The sequence below is a fragment of the Neurospora hispaniola genome, assembly GCF_033458365.1.
Source record: "Neurospora hispaniola strain FGSC 10403 chromosome Unknown B0T23scaffold_2, whole genome shotgun sequence".
Lineage (NCBI taxonomy): Eukaryota > Fungi > Ascomycota > Sordariomycetes > Sordariales > Sordariaceae > Neurospora > Neurospora hispaniola.
The window spans coordinates 2,174,035-2,193,856 of NW_026944407.1; the positions used below are offsets into that span (position 1 = coordinate 2,174,035).

At 51.1% G+C, this 19,822-nt stretch overlaps 5 protein-coding genes and 2 non-coding genes across 7 annotated transcripts; 4 read left to right on the top strand and 3 right to left on the bottom strand.

Annotated features, from left to right (window-relative positions):
* Positions 1-269: 269 nt before the first annotated feature.
* B0T23DRAFT_437987 (beta-lactamase/transpeptidase-like protein) lies at positions 270-2,607 on the top strand (the record flags this gene model as incomplete). The annotated part of the gene is made up of 4 exons (XM_062840641.1): positions 270-819; positions 938-1,033; positions 1,143-1,882; positions 1,942-2,607. The coding sequence occupies 4 exons, from the start codon at positions 270-272 to the stop codon at positions 2,191-2,193; spliced, it is 1,638 nt and encodes a 545-aa protein (XP_062695469.1). The 3' UTR covers positions 2,194-2,607.
* A 35-nt stretch (positions 2,608-2,642) lies between these two features.
* B0T23DRAFT_t81 lies at positions 2,643-2,734 on the top strand. The gene has a single exon. It is a non-coding gene; the product is annotated as a tRNA-Gln (tRNA).
* Positions 2,735-3,017: 283 nt separating this feature from the next.
* B0T23DRAFT_t82 lies at positions 3,018-3,109 on the top strand. The gene has a single exon. It is a non-coding gene; the product is annotated as a tRNA-Glu (tRNA).
* Positions 3,110-3,245: 136 nt separating this feature from the next.
* Positions 3,246-5,174, bottom strand: B0T23DRAFT_77784 (uncharacterized protein). Its single transcript, XM_062841776.1, has 2 exons — positions 3,512-5,174; positions 3,246-3,435 (listed from the first exon to the last, which is right to left on the bottom strand). Exons 1-2 carry the CDS (start codon positions 4,713-4,715, stop codon positions 3,299-3,301), a joined length of 1,341 nt encoding a protein of 446 aa, XP_062695470.1. The 5' UTR covers positions 4,716-5,174; the 3' UTR covers positions 3,246-3,298.
* Positions 5,175-7,853: 2,679 nt separating this feature from the next.
* On the bottom strand, positions 7,854-10,046 carry B0T23DRAFT_373761 (uncharacterized protein). Its single transcript, XM_062836814.1, has 3 exons — positions 9,461-10,046; positions 8,660-9,387; positions 7,854-8,599 (listed from the first exon to the last, which is right to left on the bottom strand). The coding sequence occupies exons 1-3, from the start codon at positions 9,901-9,903 to the stop codon at positions 8,268-8,270; spliced, it is 1,503 nt and encodes a 500-aa protein (XP_062695471.1). The 5' UTR covers positions 9,904-10,046; the 3' UTR covers positions 7,854-8,267.
* A 2,959-nt stretch (positions 10,047-13,005) lies between these two features.
* On the top strand, positions 13,006-15,303 carry B0T23DRAFT_77908 (general substrate transporter). Its single transcript, XM_062841777.1, has 2 exons — positions 13,006-14,437; positions 14,547-15,303. The coding sequence occupies exons 1-2, from the start codon at positions 13,344-13,346 to the stop codon at positions 14,938-14,940; spliced, it is 1,488 nt and encodes a 495-aa protein (XP_062695472.1). The 5' UTR covers positions 13,006-13,343; the 3' UTR covers positions 14,941-15,303.
* B0T23DRAFT_437991 (cytochrome P450) lies at positions 15,270-17,216 on the bottom strand (the record flags this gene model as incomplete). Its single annotated transcript, XM_062840642.1, has 3 exons — positions 15,270-16,683; positions 16,751-16,950; positions 17,009-17,216. The coding sequence occupies 3 exons, from the start codon at positions 17,214-17,216 to the stop codon at positions 15,667-15,669; spliced, it is 1,425 nt and encodes a 474-aa protein (XP_062695473.1). The 3' UTR covers positions 15,270-15,666.
* Positions 17,217-19,822: the final 2,606 nt, after the last annotated feature.

The window sequence follows — 19,822 nt, forward strand, 5'->3', positions numbered from 1 at the left end:
ACGGCCCAGGGGTTCGGCTGGGATTCTTATTTATCAATCCCGTATTACTTGGGAGTTGAGCATATGTGGACAAAACTGTGTTCCGAATACCACACTCAATAGTATGCAGAGGAGGGAGATTAACAGCGAGAAATAGATAGAAAATCCCAACCTCAAAGACATATGAAGATGGGAGACGTTCTCTCTACTTTATAAAGGTGCCCCAACCATCCTCACCCGGGTTTACTATGCTCTTCTACGGCACTGTGGTTCACGGCTCGTGGCTCAATATGTTTGAAATCACAGCCCTTCTGCTGTTTCTTCTAGCAACAACATGCGCAACAGCAGCGCCCAACTGCCCACCTCTCGGCCCGGTCTTCCAAAAGCCGCGAAACTTCAAGTCCAGCGCCGCCATCCGCGCCGCCCTCGCGAACCTGACCGAGACTTTCCAAGCCCGCGACGAAGACAACTCGGCCGCCGTCCGCGCCAACATTACGAGCTACAGCCTCGAGGTGTTCAGCATCAGCGATAGCGACCCCGTCATCTTTGGCTGGCATCACACTGCGCCGGCGCACGCTTCCAGCAATTTCACCAATGGCGGGGCGAAGAAGACGGACGCGGACACGGTCTATCGCCTGGGTAGCTTGACCAAGATCTTTACGGTTTATACGTGGCTGGTGCAGGACGGGGATGCCAAGTGGAATGAGCCGATTACCAAGTACGTACCGGAGCTGGCGAAGGCGGCGGATAAGGCGAAGGATGATCCGGTGGGGAATGTGGTGTGGGGGGAGGTGACGGTGGGGAGTTTGGCTGGACAGCTTTCGGGGGCTGTGAGGGATTGTAAGTGCAGTGATTCTGTAAACAGGAGCAGATGTTTTGAGGATGTCAAGGACTAACAGTAAGGATGGGGTGGGGGCCCCAAAAGATGGCCTTATGGGCGAACTTACGCAGACGGTAGATCAGAATACCGCGGTCCAGCTTGGGTTTCCGGCTCTGAATAGCTCGGATCTCACTTTGCCTAAGTGCGGTGTTTGGCCCCATTGTAACAGGACTGGTAAGTCCTTGGTTCGTTTCGACCGAGAAACGAGAATCTGACCACTCGGCAGAATTCTTCTCCGGCCTTCTCCAAGTCTACCCTTCCTACGCCCCCTTTACCACCCCAGCCTACACCAACACGGGCTTCCAAATCCTCGCCTACGCGCTCGAGTCCATCAAGGGCAAGCCCTTCCAGACGCTCATGGAAGAATCCATCCTCCGCCCGCTCAACCTCTCCAGGACCTTCTATCAGAAGGCCGTTTCCAACCTCGGCATCATCCCCGGCCCCGGCACCTCCTCTGACGCCCAATGGGACTACCAACTGGGCGACGAGAACCCGGCGGGCAACATGTACTCCTCCGACCGGGATATCTCCGCCCTCGGACGCTCCATCATGCGATCCACGCTTCTAGCTCCCGTGCTCACTAACCACTGGCTCAAACCCGCCGCTCTAACCTCCGAACCCAACGCCGGCGTCGGCTATCCCTGGGGCATCCGGCGCATCGTCTTGTCAAGTGTAACCAACGGCAAGCGCGTCGTGGACGCGTACAACAAGGCCGGCCGCATCGGGTACTACAACTCGCTGTTAAACCTGCTCCCCGACTACGGCGTCGGCTTTTCCGTTTTGCTGGCTGGCCCGAACCTGCCCGCCAACGCAAACCTTAACCTCGCCGATGTTTTGGGGGAGCAGCTGTTGCCGGCGCTGGAGGAGGCGGCGAGGGAGCAGGCGCAGGATACCTATGGCGGGAATTCGTCACTGAAAATCACCACGCAGCCCGACCGCCCGGGACTGGGCATCGAAAATTGGGTGTCTAACGGGACGGACATGCAATACATGGCGACCGTGCTGGCGGCGGGGTACGCGCCTGTTATTCCGTCAATCCGTTTATACCCGACGCGGGCTTGGAAACGATGATTCCGGGCGAGATGGATCGCAAGAATGGACGCGCAGCAACACAGGGGAAGAGGGTGGCGTGTAAGGCCGTCTTTGAGGATTTGAATGTCCCAAGCAGGACGCCGCCGAGTATGTTCTCGACGGACTGTGGGAGCTGGGTCAGCTTGACCGGGGTAACGTATGGGAGTATGCCGCTCGATCAGTTCTTTTTTGAGGTGGATGGGAGTGGGAAGGTGCTGAGTATTGAGAATGCGGCGTTGAGAATGGTGATGAGGAAGGGGTGAAGTGAGGAAAGTGGTGGTGAAGGAGGGGGGAATATGTAAAAGGGGTCCGTGGATTCAAAGTGCGGGGCTGGTGGCTTAGCTGGTTTGGAAGACGATCAGACAGAGTTTAAAAAATGATTAGGATGATGAACGCCAGGAGATGGACGGGGATGCTTTGCTCCAGGGAACTTATTGGAGATAGAATGCGCAAGAGGTACAAGGATGGAAACGACAAGAGAGACCAATGCACTTGTTCTGCACTGTTCGACAATGGTCCTAAAAGTAACAACCACATCATGGTAAATGCATATATTTCATACCGACGACAAATGGAGTTGAGAAAACAAAGTCGAGCTCGTTGCGCAAAGCATAATGGCGGTGTTGCGTTGTGTTTTGTTGAGGGATTACGTCACTGTAATTTGTGTTACATGATGCACAGGTTGAACATCAAATATCAACAAACCTTAAAAGGTTGTGTAGTGTAGTGGTTATCACTCTGGATTTTGAAACTTCAAAACTTTCAATTCTTCCAGTAACCCCGGTTCGAACCCGGGCACGACCTCTATTTTTTCAATCTTTTCCTCTTTTTGTCCCAACCACTCATCTTGCCAGCGTCGGCGACCGGCGTTTCCTTTAGCTTCCGATGACTTCGATGCCGTACATGCCAAGCCATAGGGTATCCGTATGATGACATGGCGTGAACCCCACTTGGCTCCTTTTTGCGCTGGAGCTTCAGCTACGGCATCGATCTCCAAGCTGCGGACATTGAAGTATAAAGGAGGGGTGCTCTTATACGCTTCTGTCAACATCTCATTCCAACTTCAAATCGGACCTTATCCGTTCAATCGGGTATGGTGTAGCGGTAACATCGTTGACTCTCACTTCTCAGGAGTGACTGCTCTCTCAACAGCCCCGGGTTCGACTCCCGGTATCCGAGTCTCAAACAATTTTTTTTCGACCTTTTTCTTTTTGGCAACCGTTTCAACATCATCCATCTTCTTATTGTTTATAGTCAAATGACAAGACTGAATGGCCGGGTCGTTGTCTCATTATTCATTATCAAACAAAACCTATCCATCAACTTTTCCCTTTCTCCTCTTCCCCTTCTTTTTTCCTCCTCTATCTCTTACACAAACACCCCAAAATCATTGACTTCCCTCCCTCGTAACCGAGCATGAATGCTTATTTGTCCTTGATCACCTGCGTCAATCGTCCGTACCACCCACATCGTTCGCCTTTTGACTTTTCGCCATGAACCAAAATCTATACCACAGTGTTTGTCAGCAACTCTTTCTTGAGAATCATCAAGATCCAAACCAGGGACCATTCAAAGACTTACCCTCGATCGTACTCCTCAAAGGAACCGGATCAGTCGTTGACCTCGGTATCCCCGTCGTCGTCGTTGGCATCGCTGTCGGTGGTGGTTCCGCTCTCCCCCTCTTATTATGCTGGTTCGCAGTAGCCAGGTAATAACTCTCGGGCTCATCCGTCATTTCCAAGTACGAGGCTGGGTTCTCCGACCAAAACGAGAGGCGCGCTGCTGCTGTTTGGAATTGGCTCTGGAATTGGGTGTGAGGTGCGGTAAGATGCTGATGATATGGGGGCATCACGGGAATGAGCGTCGGCTCAACGGTGGGCGGAGGAGGAGTGGGTGGTGGATCTTCCCAGTAAGGTGGGTTTCGGTCTAGGTTATTGTCGTTGTTGGTTGGTGAAGAAGAGTGTTGTCTTTCCCTTTCGCAGCTGGGGGACTTGCTTGCGGAGGTTGGTGACAATGTTCGTGATTGTGGTTCTTGCCCTGTTGCGGCCTTCTCGGTGATGCTATCAGCCCAGATGCGCGATTCCATCTCGTTCCACCTGCTGATCGCCGTGCCGATAATGAGCTTCTCTAGATCCGTTGTTCCCTCGAGTTTGATTCCCAATTTGCTGGATCCCAAGAAAACAAGATCTTGGGCGACCATGCGGACCAGTTGGTTCTTGGTGGACAGCCATAGTGTTGGACTCTGCTGGTACTCGGGGCTGAGGAGATTTGATGGGACAGTCGATGACGACCAGAAGTCGCAGGAAGTGGTGGTATGCAATGGTGAATGTCCCATGTCCAGAACAGCTCCGAGCACCAGATGGAAGAGGACCTGGCAAGATTCTGGGGAACAATTAGAGAAATATTGGGGGGTGAGGATGCCATCGAGCCTCCTGATCAGATGAGATCGGGACTCGTGGCACGCGCAATGCTCGTGCTTTTGGCGTGGCTTGCTCTTGTTGCTGTTCCTCCGTCCGTGGTGTGCTAGAGAGACTGCCAGTACGAAGCGGCGGAACTCGGGGATGAGGTCGTTGCCTCTGGATTCGTCTGGGAACCGGATAGACAGAAGACTGGAGCAGCAGAGGCCAATGATGTGGCCGCTGGGGAGGTTGGAGTCGGGGTCTTTGAGCCATGAGACCAGGGCCCGGTTGAAGGTGGCCTGATCAGACTGGAGGGAGAAGTTGGCGGAAGCTGCTATCCGGGAGAGCAGGCCGCTCGTCCTCGATACGAAGGCGTCGAGTTGCATGTTACTGAATTCGGAAGGATGGTTGATATTGATGATGTTGTCCTCGGCACGCAGGATGGATGGTAGACTGGGCGAAAGAGAAGTTTCGTGGTTGGGACACTTGGCTTATATGAGCTCATGGTTCAAGATCAGGTGGGGCGAGAGATGGGTAAGGGAAGTAGAAGAGGGAAGAAAGACTAGGCTGGGCTCGGTAGGTATGTATAAGCCATACCTGGATGGTGTGAAGTACTTGATACTTGGAGAAAGCGCTTTGACGTCGAAGAACCTCTTCGTCCTCCCGTGATTCTTGGGGTGTGGAGCCAAGTCTAGACCACTGGTGACATACAGACTGGTCAGTTGCCCGGAAGCAGTGAATAGACCGAACTGGGAAAGGTAGATCTGGTTTGAAGCGCCTTTGATCGTTCATGACGCCCGGCATTTATGAATGTGGCTGCCGTGGGTACTTGAACAAGAAGCGGTGGCGGCAGGACTAGTGTGCCTTTGTGAGCACACTAGAGGGCGACGGGAGAGAAACACAGCTCAAGGCAACTTTCAATGGTCTGTGAATCTTGGTAGCATAACCGGTTAGAGATGGTGGATCGGGATGGGATCGTGGCGAGCGTGGATATGAAAGGGGCAGCTGGCTATCAAACTCTAAACAGGACCCGGGCTGGGGACTAAGACTAGTAGGGACTGGGGATTATGAGGCGATATCATGCATGACCAGAACAGCGCTCACATGTTTTGGTCAAGGATTTCAGGTTGGTAGTAACATGTATAATAGCCTGGATTATTGCCAAATACAGAGCGGATGCCGGTAGTTTGGACAAAGCAGCAGACAGAGGCTGGCTGAGAAGAGGAGTCGGGTGGCACACGCTGCTTGAGATTTGAACCACAAGCACGACCGAGAGTTCCGTATCTGGTTAGCTCTTATAGGAAATGGCTTTCATGCTGGAAGAAGGGCATGATCCAGGGATGATGGGTCGATATCAGAATAGAATAGTGGTGGAATGGAAGACCGAAAAGGTTGGATCCATTGAGACAAATCATGCCCGGTTCTCGCTGTTGTCCAACTGTGGAGAGAGAGAGAGTCACGGTGTGTCGAGCCTGTAGGGTGCCGAGACACATCGGAGCCGGGCAACGTTCAGTTAACGGCAAACCAGGCGTTCGGGCCAGGGGAGCAGGGTTGCCGAATTTCGTCATGGGGTCCAGGAGAATGAGGGGACTGGTGTGGTCAAAGTGAAAGGATTCATAGCCACATCGCCATCGTAAGCAGTGAGGAGCAATAAAACAGGCGGAGACCACGCCACCGCAGAGCCGATGGCTTCAGCATCCTTCTGCTAGTATTGGTGTAGTGTAGTGTACAACCATGAGGAGACGAGGTCCGTCCGGGAAAGACAGGACCTGAAAGATGGGTTTTCTCGCGTATCGTCAAGTCTAGCTTGGTTCCTCTTGGGTTGGGTTCCACTCGCTTTTGCCTCGCTTCCACCGTTCCGCGCCCTTGTTGGCAAGTATCGCCGCCGTATTCCGCAGTCGGTGTCGGTTGGGGAGTTGTTGGGACCTTTGGGCGAGACACAGTGTCGAATTCTGGAAGTTCATTGTGAAGAAAACTTGAAGTGAGGTGAAGGATGTCTAGGATGCCAGAATATCCCCGCGGGCCCATGCTGGATGGAGCAAAAAAGGTCGCTGATCAGGGTTCTCACCGGTACCATCGTAATGAGGGCTGGCAAGGTTGGCTCGTGGCCCATGGGTTGCTGTATCAAAATGGACTGGCGGCCGCGGCCTCTCAGTGGTTCTTTCAGAGACACACCTCCTGCCAAGCCTTCCACTTGACCTAGACCAGACTGCCCGTATCCACTCGCGAGCCACTGCACTGCAGCGCTAGCAACCCAATCAGGGACGTGGGGCCAGCCATGGCAAGCTGAAGGCTCCCGCGGCTGCGCACCAGGCCAGCTGAAAACACTGGAACTTGGCTCCCGATCTGGAAACCCAATCTGAACCTTGCAACTCCACCATCCCGGCCGACTCCTGCCTGCGACAAGCTGCCCTGCACCGCAACTCAACTGCCTCCTCCATCACGCTCCATCATTCCATGCCATCATGTTCCCTGCTAGCCAGCCAGTCCGTTTCGACCTTCCATCCATCCATCCATCCATCTAACCAGAAGAAATGAACAAGCCGAGCCATCATCGTCCATCCCACCGACCCCGCCTTGCCGATCCCTGACGAGCTTGTTTGGTTGAGCCGCATGCGCACAGTTCTCCCGCCCTTCCATCGAGTCCAACTGTCCAACAAAAGTCGTTGTCCTGCTGTTCCAGATTGACGTGGCACTGACAGCAGCAGCTCGTACTTTTTCGTCCGACCGACGGGATCCACGAGCCATCTACACTTGACCATGCCGCGCTGGATTGGATCTACAGACTGCCAACTCGTCCATCGACGAAGCTCTGCGACGGGTACCCGGCGCCGTGTGATGACGGCATTCACCACGTCTACACCAATTGTCTGGACCGGACAGGCGGCGCCAAGCACATTCTTCAGCTTCCTTTGACGATGACTTGTCGCATATCAGAACCCTCATTGTTGGTTGTTGCTGCCGGCTTCAAGCACACAACGAAGCTGGTTGGAATGTTGGGAGCATCAGCAGGCACACTGCAATGGCCACATGGAAGCGTGTCGAGCGAGGTGTGTGTGCGTGCTATGGGACGGCGGCCCAAGATTCGGCATACTGATCGGGGTGAACCCCACGGGCCGCGACAGAGGGAAGACGCGTTATCTTGTTACACGGCATCAACAATCACTATAGCATCCTCTACATACTGCGCAGGCTTCGTGCCTGGATATCAGTGCTACATCAGGTCAAGATTTCCTGATAACAGCCCAGCTGACCACGAGCACAGCATACTGCCCCAGGTCATCCGCCGAGAACATTGAAAGCCTTGACCAATGGCAACTGCTCATATTGTCTTTCCCGCGGGTGGCTTTCCGGACGTCCTCACTCGGCGTCATCAACTCGGCCTTGGAGATGCGTGTCCTCTGGGCTGGCATGGTTGGGGAGATTCAGACCTAAAACGATATGCACGGCTTCCCGACGCCTCAATCACTTCCTTGCACGCCTTCATGCTCTGCACGATGTGTTCAGAAGGCCAGAACGCTCTTGGGGGGGGGGGGGGGGCTCCTCGTTCTAGACTTCTTGTTGACACGTGCACAAAGTGCTCCATCTTTCTATTCAAGCAATTCCTCAGACATCGCTCCGAATACTGTACTGAGCATTATTAGCTTTCACTGCGTTACAGGCGCCGAGTGCATCTATTGTCGGAAGCTTCAGGAGCCTCAAGAGCTCCAGGGACCTCCCTGGAATTGTCATATCTGACGAGCTCCCCTTGTTAAGCTAGCGCAGGCCATCCGCTTTCAACCTTGTTCCGCGGGAAACCTCGGCAAGGCCCGTTCCAGAGGCTCTTTCCCTTGCCAGTGTTCGCTTCTTATGCGCCTGAGAGATGGGCTGACCATCGACGTCACTTGGATCACTGATGTACTCTCGTGGATTCTTCCTCCGCCTTGGGATCCTTGTCTTCACACAAACAGCTCAAAGTCAAGGATGGAGATAGCTTGACTCTCCGCAGCTTGCTTGGCCGAGTTGACTGGATTGTGGCGAGCGAAGACCGACAGCACATTGTCGTACTCCAGCCTGGCTGAATCCACCAACGGCTCTCCGCCAAGGCCATCTCCTTTCCAAACTTCTCGGTAATCGGCAAATTCACTAGCTTTGGAGGCCCTCAGGATCCGCATACTCTTCGTGGTCGAGTCTGGAAGGATTGCGTACAAGTCGCCTGTTTTGCTGATGGCTAGTTGACCACGCTTGCTGCCGTCGGTGATGACTTGCAGTGCCCGCTGCGTCCACGTCCCTAGTCACCGTCAATCGGCTTCTCCAGCTAGATGAGAACCGTAGCACGGCGGTAACTTACCATCTGGCGACCGGTAATAATGTTTCCACAGGTACGCCCCCCCTTCATTCATCATATCTCTGTTCAATACGTGCACACCCCCTTCTTGGTCAACTGCTTGTGCTTCTTGGTTCATCAGGCCCTTCCCCTTGGGTACGTCAAAGGCAGCGATCCCACTGCAGTCATTTTTAATGGTGCGCTCGCTTCCCCGTACACCGGTCGGAAACTTGGCGGGATCCCTCAAGTCGGCAATCACTTCACCGCAGCCGTTTTTCCACACATATCCGTCGGCATCGCTATAGGCATAACAAATGTTATGGTTGTTTTCGGCCCCGTTAGGCCCCGCCTGCTGCTTGTGTTTGGTATCGAGCGGATCGTCCCAGCCCGGATATTCCACAAATCCTCGATATACCCAAGTGACGTAGAGGACCCCGTCGCGGGAGGTCATCCCGTTGACGTACGGACTGCTCTGGACGCCTGTCAGGTAGGGGCCGATGTATTCATAGCGACCGTCTTTGCCGCTGTAGGTGTAGAGATGATCGTTGCCGAGCCCCGCCTTGCCGTCACGGTGGGAGAAGAACATGTTCTCGCCGAGGAAGCCAAACCGGGGGTATGTCACGTCACGGAGCGGCTTGTGGGTAGATAGGATTCCCGGGAGGCAGTCAAGAGTGGCCGAGAAGATGTCTGGACGCCAACTGATGGTACGGGGCTGAGTGGCTACGTGCCGCTTTGAGTAGCGGTATCGAAGACTGCTCGATAATTGTGTTGGCGGGCGTAAACATATCAACAGTAGGTTAGAGAAAGGAGGGAGACGCAACTCACATGTCACAGTGGTGATCGAATGCCAGATGGATTGTTCCATCACCCGGGCAAATTCCAAGCGAAATGGTGTTATGACCATCGTCAACGGTTTGCTTGTAGTCACGCAGCTCGAGGACTTCCCACCCGTAGGCAGCTTTTTTGTTGACTTGGTCTTCGTTGCTCAGGACAGGCATGCCCGAACGGGGTCGTAAAAGCCTTCTGGCTACGCAAAGATACAGTGTGTCGCCATCGTCTGGCCCGGCGTTGGACCAGTATGCTACGTATTGATAGCCCTTGAAGGTGACTATGGCGTCTTGCTGGAACGCGTAGGCGTTGAGTTTGTGTTTGCGACCTGGGGTGGCAGATCGACATCCCAAGTTCGTGACGACGGGTTGAGGCAGCTGCACGTGTGCGGTGTCGATGTTCTGGTGCCTCAACTTCGGCATTGGATCGCTGGGAGACATCTCGCACAGAAAGATGACGGTCACTACTGGAAAATGAGATCCCAATACACCGTGTTATGGAGAGTTTATGGGAGGTAAGGTGAAGAGGAGAGCATCTTAGGCAGTCGGGTGCTACTTTGATCAGGATACTTCATGTTCTACAGTGCCTTGTACATCCGGCCGATACTTTCACCTTAGACGAACTGACATTCTCTACGGAAACCCTTCTGGCCAACCATCGCACAAACATCATCGAACATGATCTGATAGCATTTAGATATTCAGGCTCACCAAGTCGAGACTCCCGAGCTAAACGCATCCCAACGTTGCATTTGGCTCTCACTTCACCTACATAAGATGTCTTTCTTGAACCTCCAGCATACGGTATCAAACCGGGTCCAATAGTACCGTCTCCTGATTTGTGGATGATTATCTTTCCGGCCAATCCTCCTCGCCTTTTGCACATCAGTCCTGGAAAGTTCGTTAGCTCGGTACTTACAGGGGTCTTGAGTGGAAACAGGGCGGAAGACAGAGTGCCTGTGAATGGTCTGTAACTTTACCGATTATAGAAGGTGAGGAGGGGAGGCTCTACATAGTAGGTGACTTTGGCAGTTCAACTCTTTCTCTCCTTAGAGGCAATATCAATGGATTTCACCTAATCAGATCGCATGTATAGCTGTACCATTCCCTTTCCCTTTATCATTCCCCTGTAAGAAGATAGTGGGGCGCGTATTATACAAGCAAACTAGAGGTACCATGTAAAAGGACTGATGTTTACCCTTACCCCAATCCCTACCTGACTATGCAGATATTCGATAGGTACTCTAACACTCAAACCGCACTTGGAAATTACCAGGTCACCAGGTGTGTCGCGAACCGCTTTGACAGTGTGACAGAGGCGAACACAATTCGCACTCATTTAGGCGGTTGTAGTTAGGTGTTGGCGATGGCGATGAGGCTTGAATTGGGTTCTGGAAGCCCTTTCCCTCTCAACCGTCCCCGAAACTCCCTACCTAACCGTCTATGTACCTAGCGCGGATTTACCCCGGAGAAATAAAGAGACCAAACTAGGGAGTGTGCTACCCTAACTCCTCATTCACTTATCCCCGCGCCGACGCCGTGATCATTATCGCCATGCCGTTCGGTGGAACAACTGGCCTCCGGAGAAATACGAATTTACGTTTCTTTGGTATGCTATTCTTCGACAATGACGGGTTCTATGGATTACAAACTATGTAGCTGAACATATCGCCTGGTGCCGGTGGTTCCATTCTTCGTCTGTTCTGATTCTGGCTCGAGGTTGATGTTATAGACCAAACACAACCTAAAATACCTACATATTGAGCTATCACGATAGTCTCTGAATTCCAGTTCAACTAAAAAAGACTCTCACAACCTCGGCCTGGCTCTTCAGATCCGACTTGCAGCTTTTGCTTTACGACTCTACGAGAGATCCATGCCTCGGGTTGTTAGGTCGTGGTTGATTCCACCGCTCCCTAACGTCGCTGGCGGGATGTGGGGTACACCCTCGGCCCCATAAAACCCCATTCCCTTCTTCTCCTCAGCAGCCAGGTTTCACATACAGCGGACCCGCAGTGGATTCGACTCGCGCTTCCCCCAAGCCTCAGCTTTCCCCCCATTTCCCGGGCCGTATCCCCAGAGTCCACCTTGTGGAGTTGGCAACAGGAACCCGGGCACGACGGCATCAAGGCGACATCGACAAGCACGGGTTTCACTCTGGCGATTTTCCCGTTCTCGATAACTCATAGTTGCAATATCTCTGATTTTCACACAGCTTCGGCCTCGATATCCCCCAGTCCTCCTCCTCCACCACCACCACCTCCTCCATCGTCCATGCGAAGGACCAGCATTTGGTCTTCTCCGCACTTTATCGATGTCCATTTGACTCCATGAACGACATGGGACCAATAGGCTAATACCAAGCTTTGAGCTTAGCATGCTTACCCCGTGCTTGGCACGTGGAACACCGTGACCAGAGATGCTCATCCAGACATCCCGGGGCCGTTGGTTTGTTCACGTCTTCTGATTGGCGGGGCCTTCTACCTTACACGACATGCATTGTCGGGATTCTGAGGGGAGGAGGACAAAGGGACAAGGGGGGAAAGAAGGCTACTCCACGGGGATCTGAGGAAACATGGAGGCTTGGGTATGGCGGCGGCGACAGTATGCAACACGGTCTGACGACCTCTTGAAGCCACTCGGAAGAAGAGGCCGAGCCCAGATCTCCAGCCTCCAGCCTCTGTCCTTCATTCCCTTCATCTTTCTAATGGTACTTGCTATTGCTTACTCCGGGACTGTTTGCCCCGTGCAATTATTCCCTAACAGATTGCTACAGAAGCGTTCAACAAGATATACCAAGTACAAATGTGCCCACTGCTAACATATGCCAGATAAGATGGTAGCAAATACGACACTCTTTCTTCAATGTCCTCACAGGCAAGGCAAGAGACGACAAAAAGGGAGGAGCCAGTTGCAGTGCAACGTCCCCCTCCCCTTGGTGGAAAAAATGCCACCGGTAGTGGGTGAACAGGGGAGGGGGCCAATCTTTTGCCCAGTTGGAAGAAAGGCACACTCTAGCTCCAACTCTGTTACCCTTTAGATGCCATATCTTGTACTCGCAGAAAGGGAAACGGGCCGGAGTCCATCCATGCTTCTCCAAACCATGACTCCAATCAGGCCCGGTAAAGAGCAGCGAGAGCATGTGCAGAGGCGTACAGTGTATCCATCTTGTGCGATACAAGCGAGCAAACTAACTATTGTGACAAGAGAACTTCGGGGCCGCGGCATCATGAATCTGGAGTATGGGGTAGCGTATCTCACTAAGCCTACACAGTCAAGCCGTCAAATCGCTAAGAAAGTGAGACTTACAGGTTGACCTTGCATGGGGTGTTCAAGAACTGGCCGAACTGGTGTTGCACCGCTTTGCTCCAAGACACACAGGAACTACATAAGGGTTCCGGACACCGTCACCGTCACTCTCTACTTGCTATTATATTACCCGGGGGCTGGACGACACTCTTTATTCTCGTGAGCGTTTCCCTCTTACATCTCATCCAACAACTTTCCTAGGTACCAACGACTCGGCTCCGAATCAAGAGATTACACCCTTTGGAGAAAACTTCTCACTTATCGGTTAACATCTAGCCGGGGTCAAAGAGGCCTCGAAGGCTGTTCATCACCTCACCCCAGACACAAAAAAGGCCATCTTATACGAGAGAGTGCGACCTTACCAAGCCGTCAAGATGGGTCTTTCGATAGGAAATAGGATCCTCCGGAAAATTGTCAAAAATGAGGCCATGGCAGAAGACCCCCCAGAGATCTATGGCTGGCGTGTCTATCTCCTAGCGTGCTCTGTGAGTTCCTTTTCCTCAAACAGTATGACTCTAAAGGATCTTTTCCTGCTAATCTTTACATCTCCATGACAGGCCTGCTTCGGCGCCATGTCTTTCGGCTGGGATTCCTCCGTCATCGGCGGCGTCATCGAGCTCGAACCCTTCAAACACGACTTTGGCTTCATCGGCAACGATAAAGCCAAGGCCAACCTGGGCGCCAATATCGTCTCTACCCTCCAAGCCGGCTGCTTCCTCGGTGCGCTGATCGCCTCACCTATAACCGATCGCTTCGGCCGCAAGTGGTGTCTCGTCGCTGTCTCCCTGGTCGTCATCATCGGTATCATCATGCAAGCCGCCGCCTCAGGCAACCTCGCACCCATGTACATAGGCCGTTTCGTCGCCGGTGTGGGCGTCGGCGCCGCCAGCTGCATCAACCCCGTCTTTGTGTCTGAGAACGCTCCCCGCTCGATCCGCGGTCTGTTGACGGGCCTCTACCAACTCTTCATTGTCACCGGCGGCATGATCGCATTCTGGATCAACTACTCCGTCTCTCTGCACTTCAAGGGCAAATCCATGTACATCTTCCCGCTCGCCATCCAAGGTCTTCCCGCCGGCCTTTTGTGCGTCTGCATGCTCCTCTGCCACGAAAGCCCGCGCTGGCTGGCCCGTCGTGACCGATGGGAAGAATGCAAGTCTGTGCTGGCGCGCATCCGCAACCTCTCCCCAGACCACCCGTACGTCGTCGACGAGTTCCGCGAGATCCAGGACCAGCTCGAACAGGAGCGTCGTCTCCAGGGCGACGCCACTTACTGGGACTTGACCCGCGATATGTGGACCGTCGCCGGCAACCGCAAGCGCGCCCTGATTAGTATTTTCTTGATGATCTGCCAGCAAATGACGGGCACCAACGCCATTAACACGTATGCGCCTACCATCTTCAAGAACTTGGGTATCACCGGCACGTCGACTAGCTTGTTCAGTACCGGCATCTATGGTATTGTCAAGGTCGTTAGCTGCGTCATTTTCTTGCTGTTCTTGGCCGACTCGCTGGGTCGTAGACGTTCGCTGCTGTGGACGTCGATTGCGCAGGGTCTTGCCATGTTTTATATCGGCCTTTATGTCCGCATCTCGCCGCCGATCGATGGCCAGCCGGTGCCGCCTGCGGGTTATGTAGCGTTGGTGTGCATCTTTTTGTTTGCTGCGTAAGTTTTTTTTTTTTACTCCATCTAAACCCTTTTCTTCCCTTTGCTTCTACTTCCTTTCCCCCATGCCCGTTATTTGTACGCTACTAAACGTTGTACCACACAACAGTTTCTTCCAATTTGGCTGGGGCCCTGCCTGCTGGATCTACGCCTCGGAAATCCCCGCCGCCCGCCTGCGCTCCCTCAACGTGTCCTACGCCGCCGCGACGCAGTGGCTGTTCAATTTCGTCGTGGCTCGCGCCGTGCCTACTATGCTGGTCACGGTCGGCCCCCACGGTTACGGCACCTACCTCATCTTTGGCAGCTTCTGCCTCAGCATGTTTGTTTTTGTCTGGTTCTTCGTGCCCGAGACAAAGGGTATCTCGCTTGAGCACATGGATGAGCTGTTTGGCGTTACTGATGGGCCTGCCGCTGAGAAGTCGTCGGTGCAAGGTGGAGATGATGTCGGGTCGGAGATGGGGAAGGGGGATCAGAAGTCGAAGCATGTGGAGGTTTATGTTTAAGTCCTTGTTTTTTTTTTTGTTTTTTGTTTTCTTTGAGTATGAGAAGGGCCAGGAAAAGAAGAGATGTTTTGATGGCTTCTCGATTCAGGAGACAAAGGAAGATACAGTCGCGCTCGTCCCCTAGTATGGGATAGATGAATGAATGAAGATATCTTCTCGCGATTATACAGGGGATTATGGCGCCAGGTTAGTAGTCATGGAGCCTGCTCTATACTTAACGGTTAATACTTGTAAACGCCAACATTCACAACATGTGTTGACGTTCAAGACGTATTAACCAAACCTAAACAGTGATCCAGATGCCTGGAAAAAAACTACTTTCGGCGGGTTCCATGACGCTGTTGAATGAGATGGTGTACTTCTTGCTGCGAATCCACATGAAATAGGTAACCTCTTCACTTCACTGGCCCGAATACCGCACACTGACTACACCATTATTATATTCACATACTCTTCCAAACCTATTCCTTCTTCGATGCAATGCAATCCTAATCTACCTAGGTTACTTGTTTTTTGTTTTTTTTTCTTCCGAGACCATCAAGACATCGGCCGTTCAGTTGCCTCTACAAGGAAGTCGTGCGTCAGGAATACAGCACCCGCGTTCATCTCCTTCCAGGGTTCCGCCGCATTGGTAACACTCCAGTCGAAATTTCGCATCAACTGTCATGATGTTAGCAAGCATCGTATCAAAGTGTTGAGAATGAATGTGTCCAAAGGTAAGTAACCTCAACATACCTCAAAAATAGTCTTTCCAATCTCCATCAGCGCAATTGGCTTTCCGAGGCACTGGTACTTTCCATAACTAAAAAGCATCTCGTGGGCCAGGTTCATCTGGGCCAGCTTCTTAGGGTCCTCCTCATTCAGCCACCTCTCAGGCCGGTAGCAATCGGCATCCCCTCCAAAAATCTTCTGGTCCCTGTTCAGTCCCCAGACACAGTAGCCAATATTGGTACCGCCAGGAAGATAGACCGTCTTACCCTCCACTGTCACGGTATCTCCCTCAGGCGGCACCTTCTTCTGGGAAGAGTTGGTCACCGGAGGGTGCATCCGCATGCCCTCCTTGCAGCATGCCCACAGATAAGGAAGTTGCCTTTGCGTGGCATTGGAAACAACACTCGGGTACGGCGGCGCTCGTCCATCTTTAACCGCGGCATCTACCTCGGCCTGAAGTTTGGCATAGACACGCGGGTTAGTAACGAGGTACAGCATGATGCATCGCATGGAAGTGGCAGCGGTCTCGGCACCGGCAAGGAGCTGGAGAATGGACTCAGTAACGAGTTGTTCTTTGTCCAAGCCATGCCGGAACCACGAGGCGAGCATGTCGCTCCCCTTGGTCATGCCGGGGTCGTCCTCAAGACGTTTAGAGATGATTTTGCGAGTGTTGGCCGTCATCGCTCCGAAGCCGGTCTTTGCTTTGTCCGATGGTCCCAAGAGATGCATGAGTGGCGTACCGAGTACGAGCTCTGTCAGTCCGAGGCCCCACAGATACATGATTGCGTTCATGCCCTGGTCGGCGTGCTTGATGTAGCCATTCACATCTTGATCTGAAAGAAGCATCCCAAACGGCTCGCCAAATCCAATATGGCTGATGACATCGAGGGCGAGGTACTGAGCTTTCTGTGCGAGATCGAATGGGTTTGTCTTGATCTCGGTCGAGCAGTACTTGGTCCGAATTAGTTGGACAAGTTCTGCAACGTGAATATCTACCGAACTCTCGAGCTCACGGTTTTCCTTGCCAGAATACTGTAACGTGACCAAGTGGCGTTAGCGATCAAGCTCACGAATTCTTTGCCTGCAAAGGGGTTCTCACCCCGCCAGCCATCTGAGCTCTACGCTTGGTGTGTATGTTATCGTCGAGCTCGCTTAAAATGTTGTCGCTGTTCGGTTGGAAGCGGGCGGCAATGTAGAACCATCTGGTTCGCGTGTATCTGTTTCTCGCTCCATTGATGTGTGCCAGCAACTCAAGAGATGTAGTCATCAGCTCGTTGGGTCCAATGCGAGCAATGGGTCCTGTTGAAAGTCAGTCGGTGTATGCGAAAGTTACCGGGCTCAAGCGTCGTCTACTTACCGTATTTATCCGTGGCCTCCTTGAACTTCAAGTGTGGATTTCCAGAAAGGTAGGCAAGGCCATGCCAAATCTCGAACCAGCCAGTGCCGAAGGGTCCTTTGAAATGGCGCAACCGGTAATATTGCTTGATCTTGAGGACCGCCCAAATTGCGAGCACAACCGAAGCGAGGAGCCATCGTGCCTCATAGATGAGAGTGGCTGCGCCCATGGTGAGACACAAGTCCTGTCGATGAAAGTAGCCAAGCTTGGTCAACAGTTGTAGTGATATTGAGAACTACCGCTAAGGAACACTGTCTTTCTTATAGCATCGGAAGTGCTTCTTCACCACGTCGAATCCAACTTTTCTCGCTTACTAGTCGACTGGTATTTTCTTTACGAATCCCAGCCCTTTTCGCACGCCCTTCGGCACCATGCCTATGGTGGCATCAATGTTACCGTGCCGTTGGTTGGAAAGGGAGTATCATGATCTGAAGCCTCTATCAGCAAGTTAGTAATGCAACTCACAATGGCGTAGCTTTGTCCACTTATCATATGCGGTACTGATAGTCACGGCGGCCATGACAGTGATATAGCTGAATCTTGATTTCTTACCTCAGACTCTCTGCTTGGTCGGTCTTACTGTCCACTCGGCCTCTGAGACATTTTCCGCGGCGCCGCTGGAATGCCACCCTAGAGTCTCGTCGTGGGGACCTAAGCTTGTATTCAGTTTCATATGGAAATCAACATGTTCTGAAGCCTTTTTCAATTTTGGGTCTAGATATCTCTGAGCCTTGGCCGGCAGTGGTAGTTGCCATGTAAAAGAGGGGGTGAGGGCAGGGAGTAAGTCTGGGTGCGTATGCTATGCGGGGTCCTTTGCAGCTATCTTCTTAACGTTCCCACACTCAATCGCCTGTGCAGTCTTGGCAAGAGGTGTGTGTGCGTGCACACACACACACACACCGCACTTCTGTATTGTACAACTTCGTTAAAATTCATCATTTCACAATAATTTCTATATTAATTTAAAGCTATTTCAACATATAAAATAATTACAACACCAATAATCAATCAAATCCATCGCAATAATACCTCCCAAAACAATCCTTAATTCAAAGTCCGCCGGCGTAAAGCGATCCTATATTCGAAGTGGCGCGCTAATAGTCTACTTCAACAAAGATTAAAATTAGGAAGATCCCAGCTTAATAATTCTACAATACGCTTTATCCCGCCCTAAAAAGAAGAGCCGTAAAACTAAATAATCTATTAAAATCATCCCTAAAACTACTCTACCTAAAAAGAAAGCTACTCCTATCAAAACCGCTATCAAGACTACTATTAAGAAAACCGCCGTTAAAACCGCTATTAAAAAAGGGAAAACTACCGCACTAAAGCTAAAGCTAATCCCAATCCCAATCCTAGAACCGCCGTCGTCCCCCCCTAAACCCGTAATACCTATTAAAATTTCTAATAATAAAGAGAATTTTAATAATAATAACGAAGTCGAATAATAATTCCCTATCCGCCTCACCCCTAAGAAGTAGGCTCTTAATACCTTATTTTATCTATCGGGCAACGACAATAGCAAAGTAACCTCCCTAACTAAATTAATTACCTTAGTACTACTAGCTTAGCCCCGTACTACCTATAAACCGATTACTATAATACCGCCGCCACTACGTCCCAAATACCCCTACTCAATATAAGTCCAATTTAATATAATTAATTCATATATTACCGCCAACCGTACTAAATTACCCGCTATCGAAGAATATAATTTATTTAAAGAGATTAAGGTTAAGTAAAATAATAGCGAATTCTATAAGTAGCGGTTTAGGACGATACTACTTAGCGAAATCCTATATATATAGTAAAATTATATAGAAGATATTATTAGCGATAATATAACCGTAAGGATAAAGTAATTAATTTCTTTATATAATATTATATATACTACCGCTACCTATAATAACCGTCGCGCCCGGATTATTATATATAATAAAACTATTCCTAAGAAGGATTTTTATAACGAATATAATAATATTAAATATAAAACCGTTATAAAATTATACTTCCACTATATTGGCTAATACTATTATTTTACTATATTATTTAAATTTCGGTTAATTAACCTATCCGCTAATAAAATCCCTACTGTAACAGCACGATTCTGGGCACAGGCAGAGCTGGGCCAAAGAAGCCGATTTGAATAAGTCAATAAAGCTAAAGAGTAAGAAGGAGAGAGGGCCGAAGGCCGGCAGAGATGGGGTGCCTTATATGGGCGGTTTCTGCCGGTCGTGCCCGCTTTATCAAATTAGCATGTAAATAGCCAACCTGTTAGATAAGCGATTAGAGTAGGCACCCTTCCAGGCATGGCGCCTCTGGGCATGGCACCCGCCAGTGCCATGACATTACCCCCCCCCCACAAAAAAGGCTCAGCCCCAGAGCCGTGAAGTAAATGCTAAAAGTACAAAATAATGACCCAAGTTGGGTTCGAACCTACGACCGCTTCCTAGGCAAAGGATAGATACCCTTAAGGTGGAGTCTAGTATAAATTGTGGGCTGTCACCTCCATACTGCTGCGCTAAACCGCCAATACTACGTATCGCTTTTTATTGTTTTTTTGCGTCCTATCTTTCCTTTAATAATTCCTCTATTATCTTTTCCTATTTCTTCTATATTAATTTATTTAACCGCTTTATCGCTAACCCCTTCTTTCCGCTATCTATTAATTTATTATTATTATTATAATTTTCTTATAGTAGGTCCTCTAGTTAGTTACGTTCCTAAAGGTCTAATTGCGATAGTGGACTAAGTTTATCGGGGTTATTACAATAG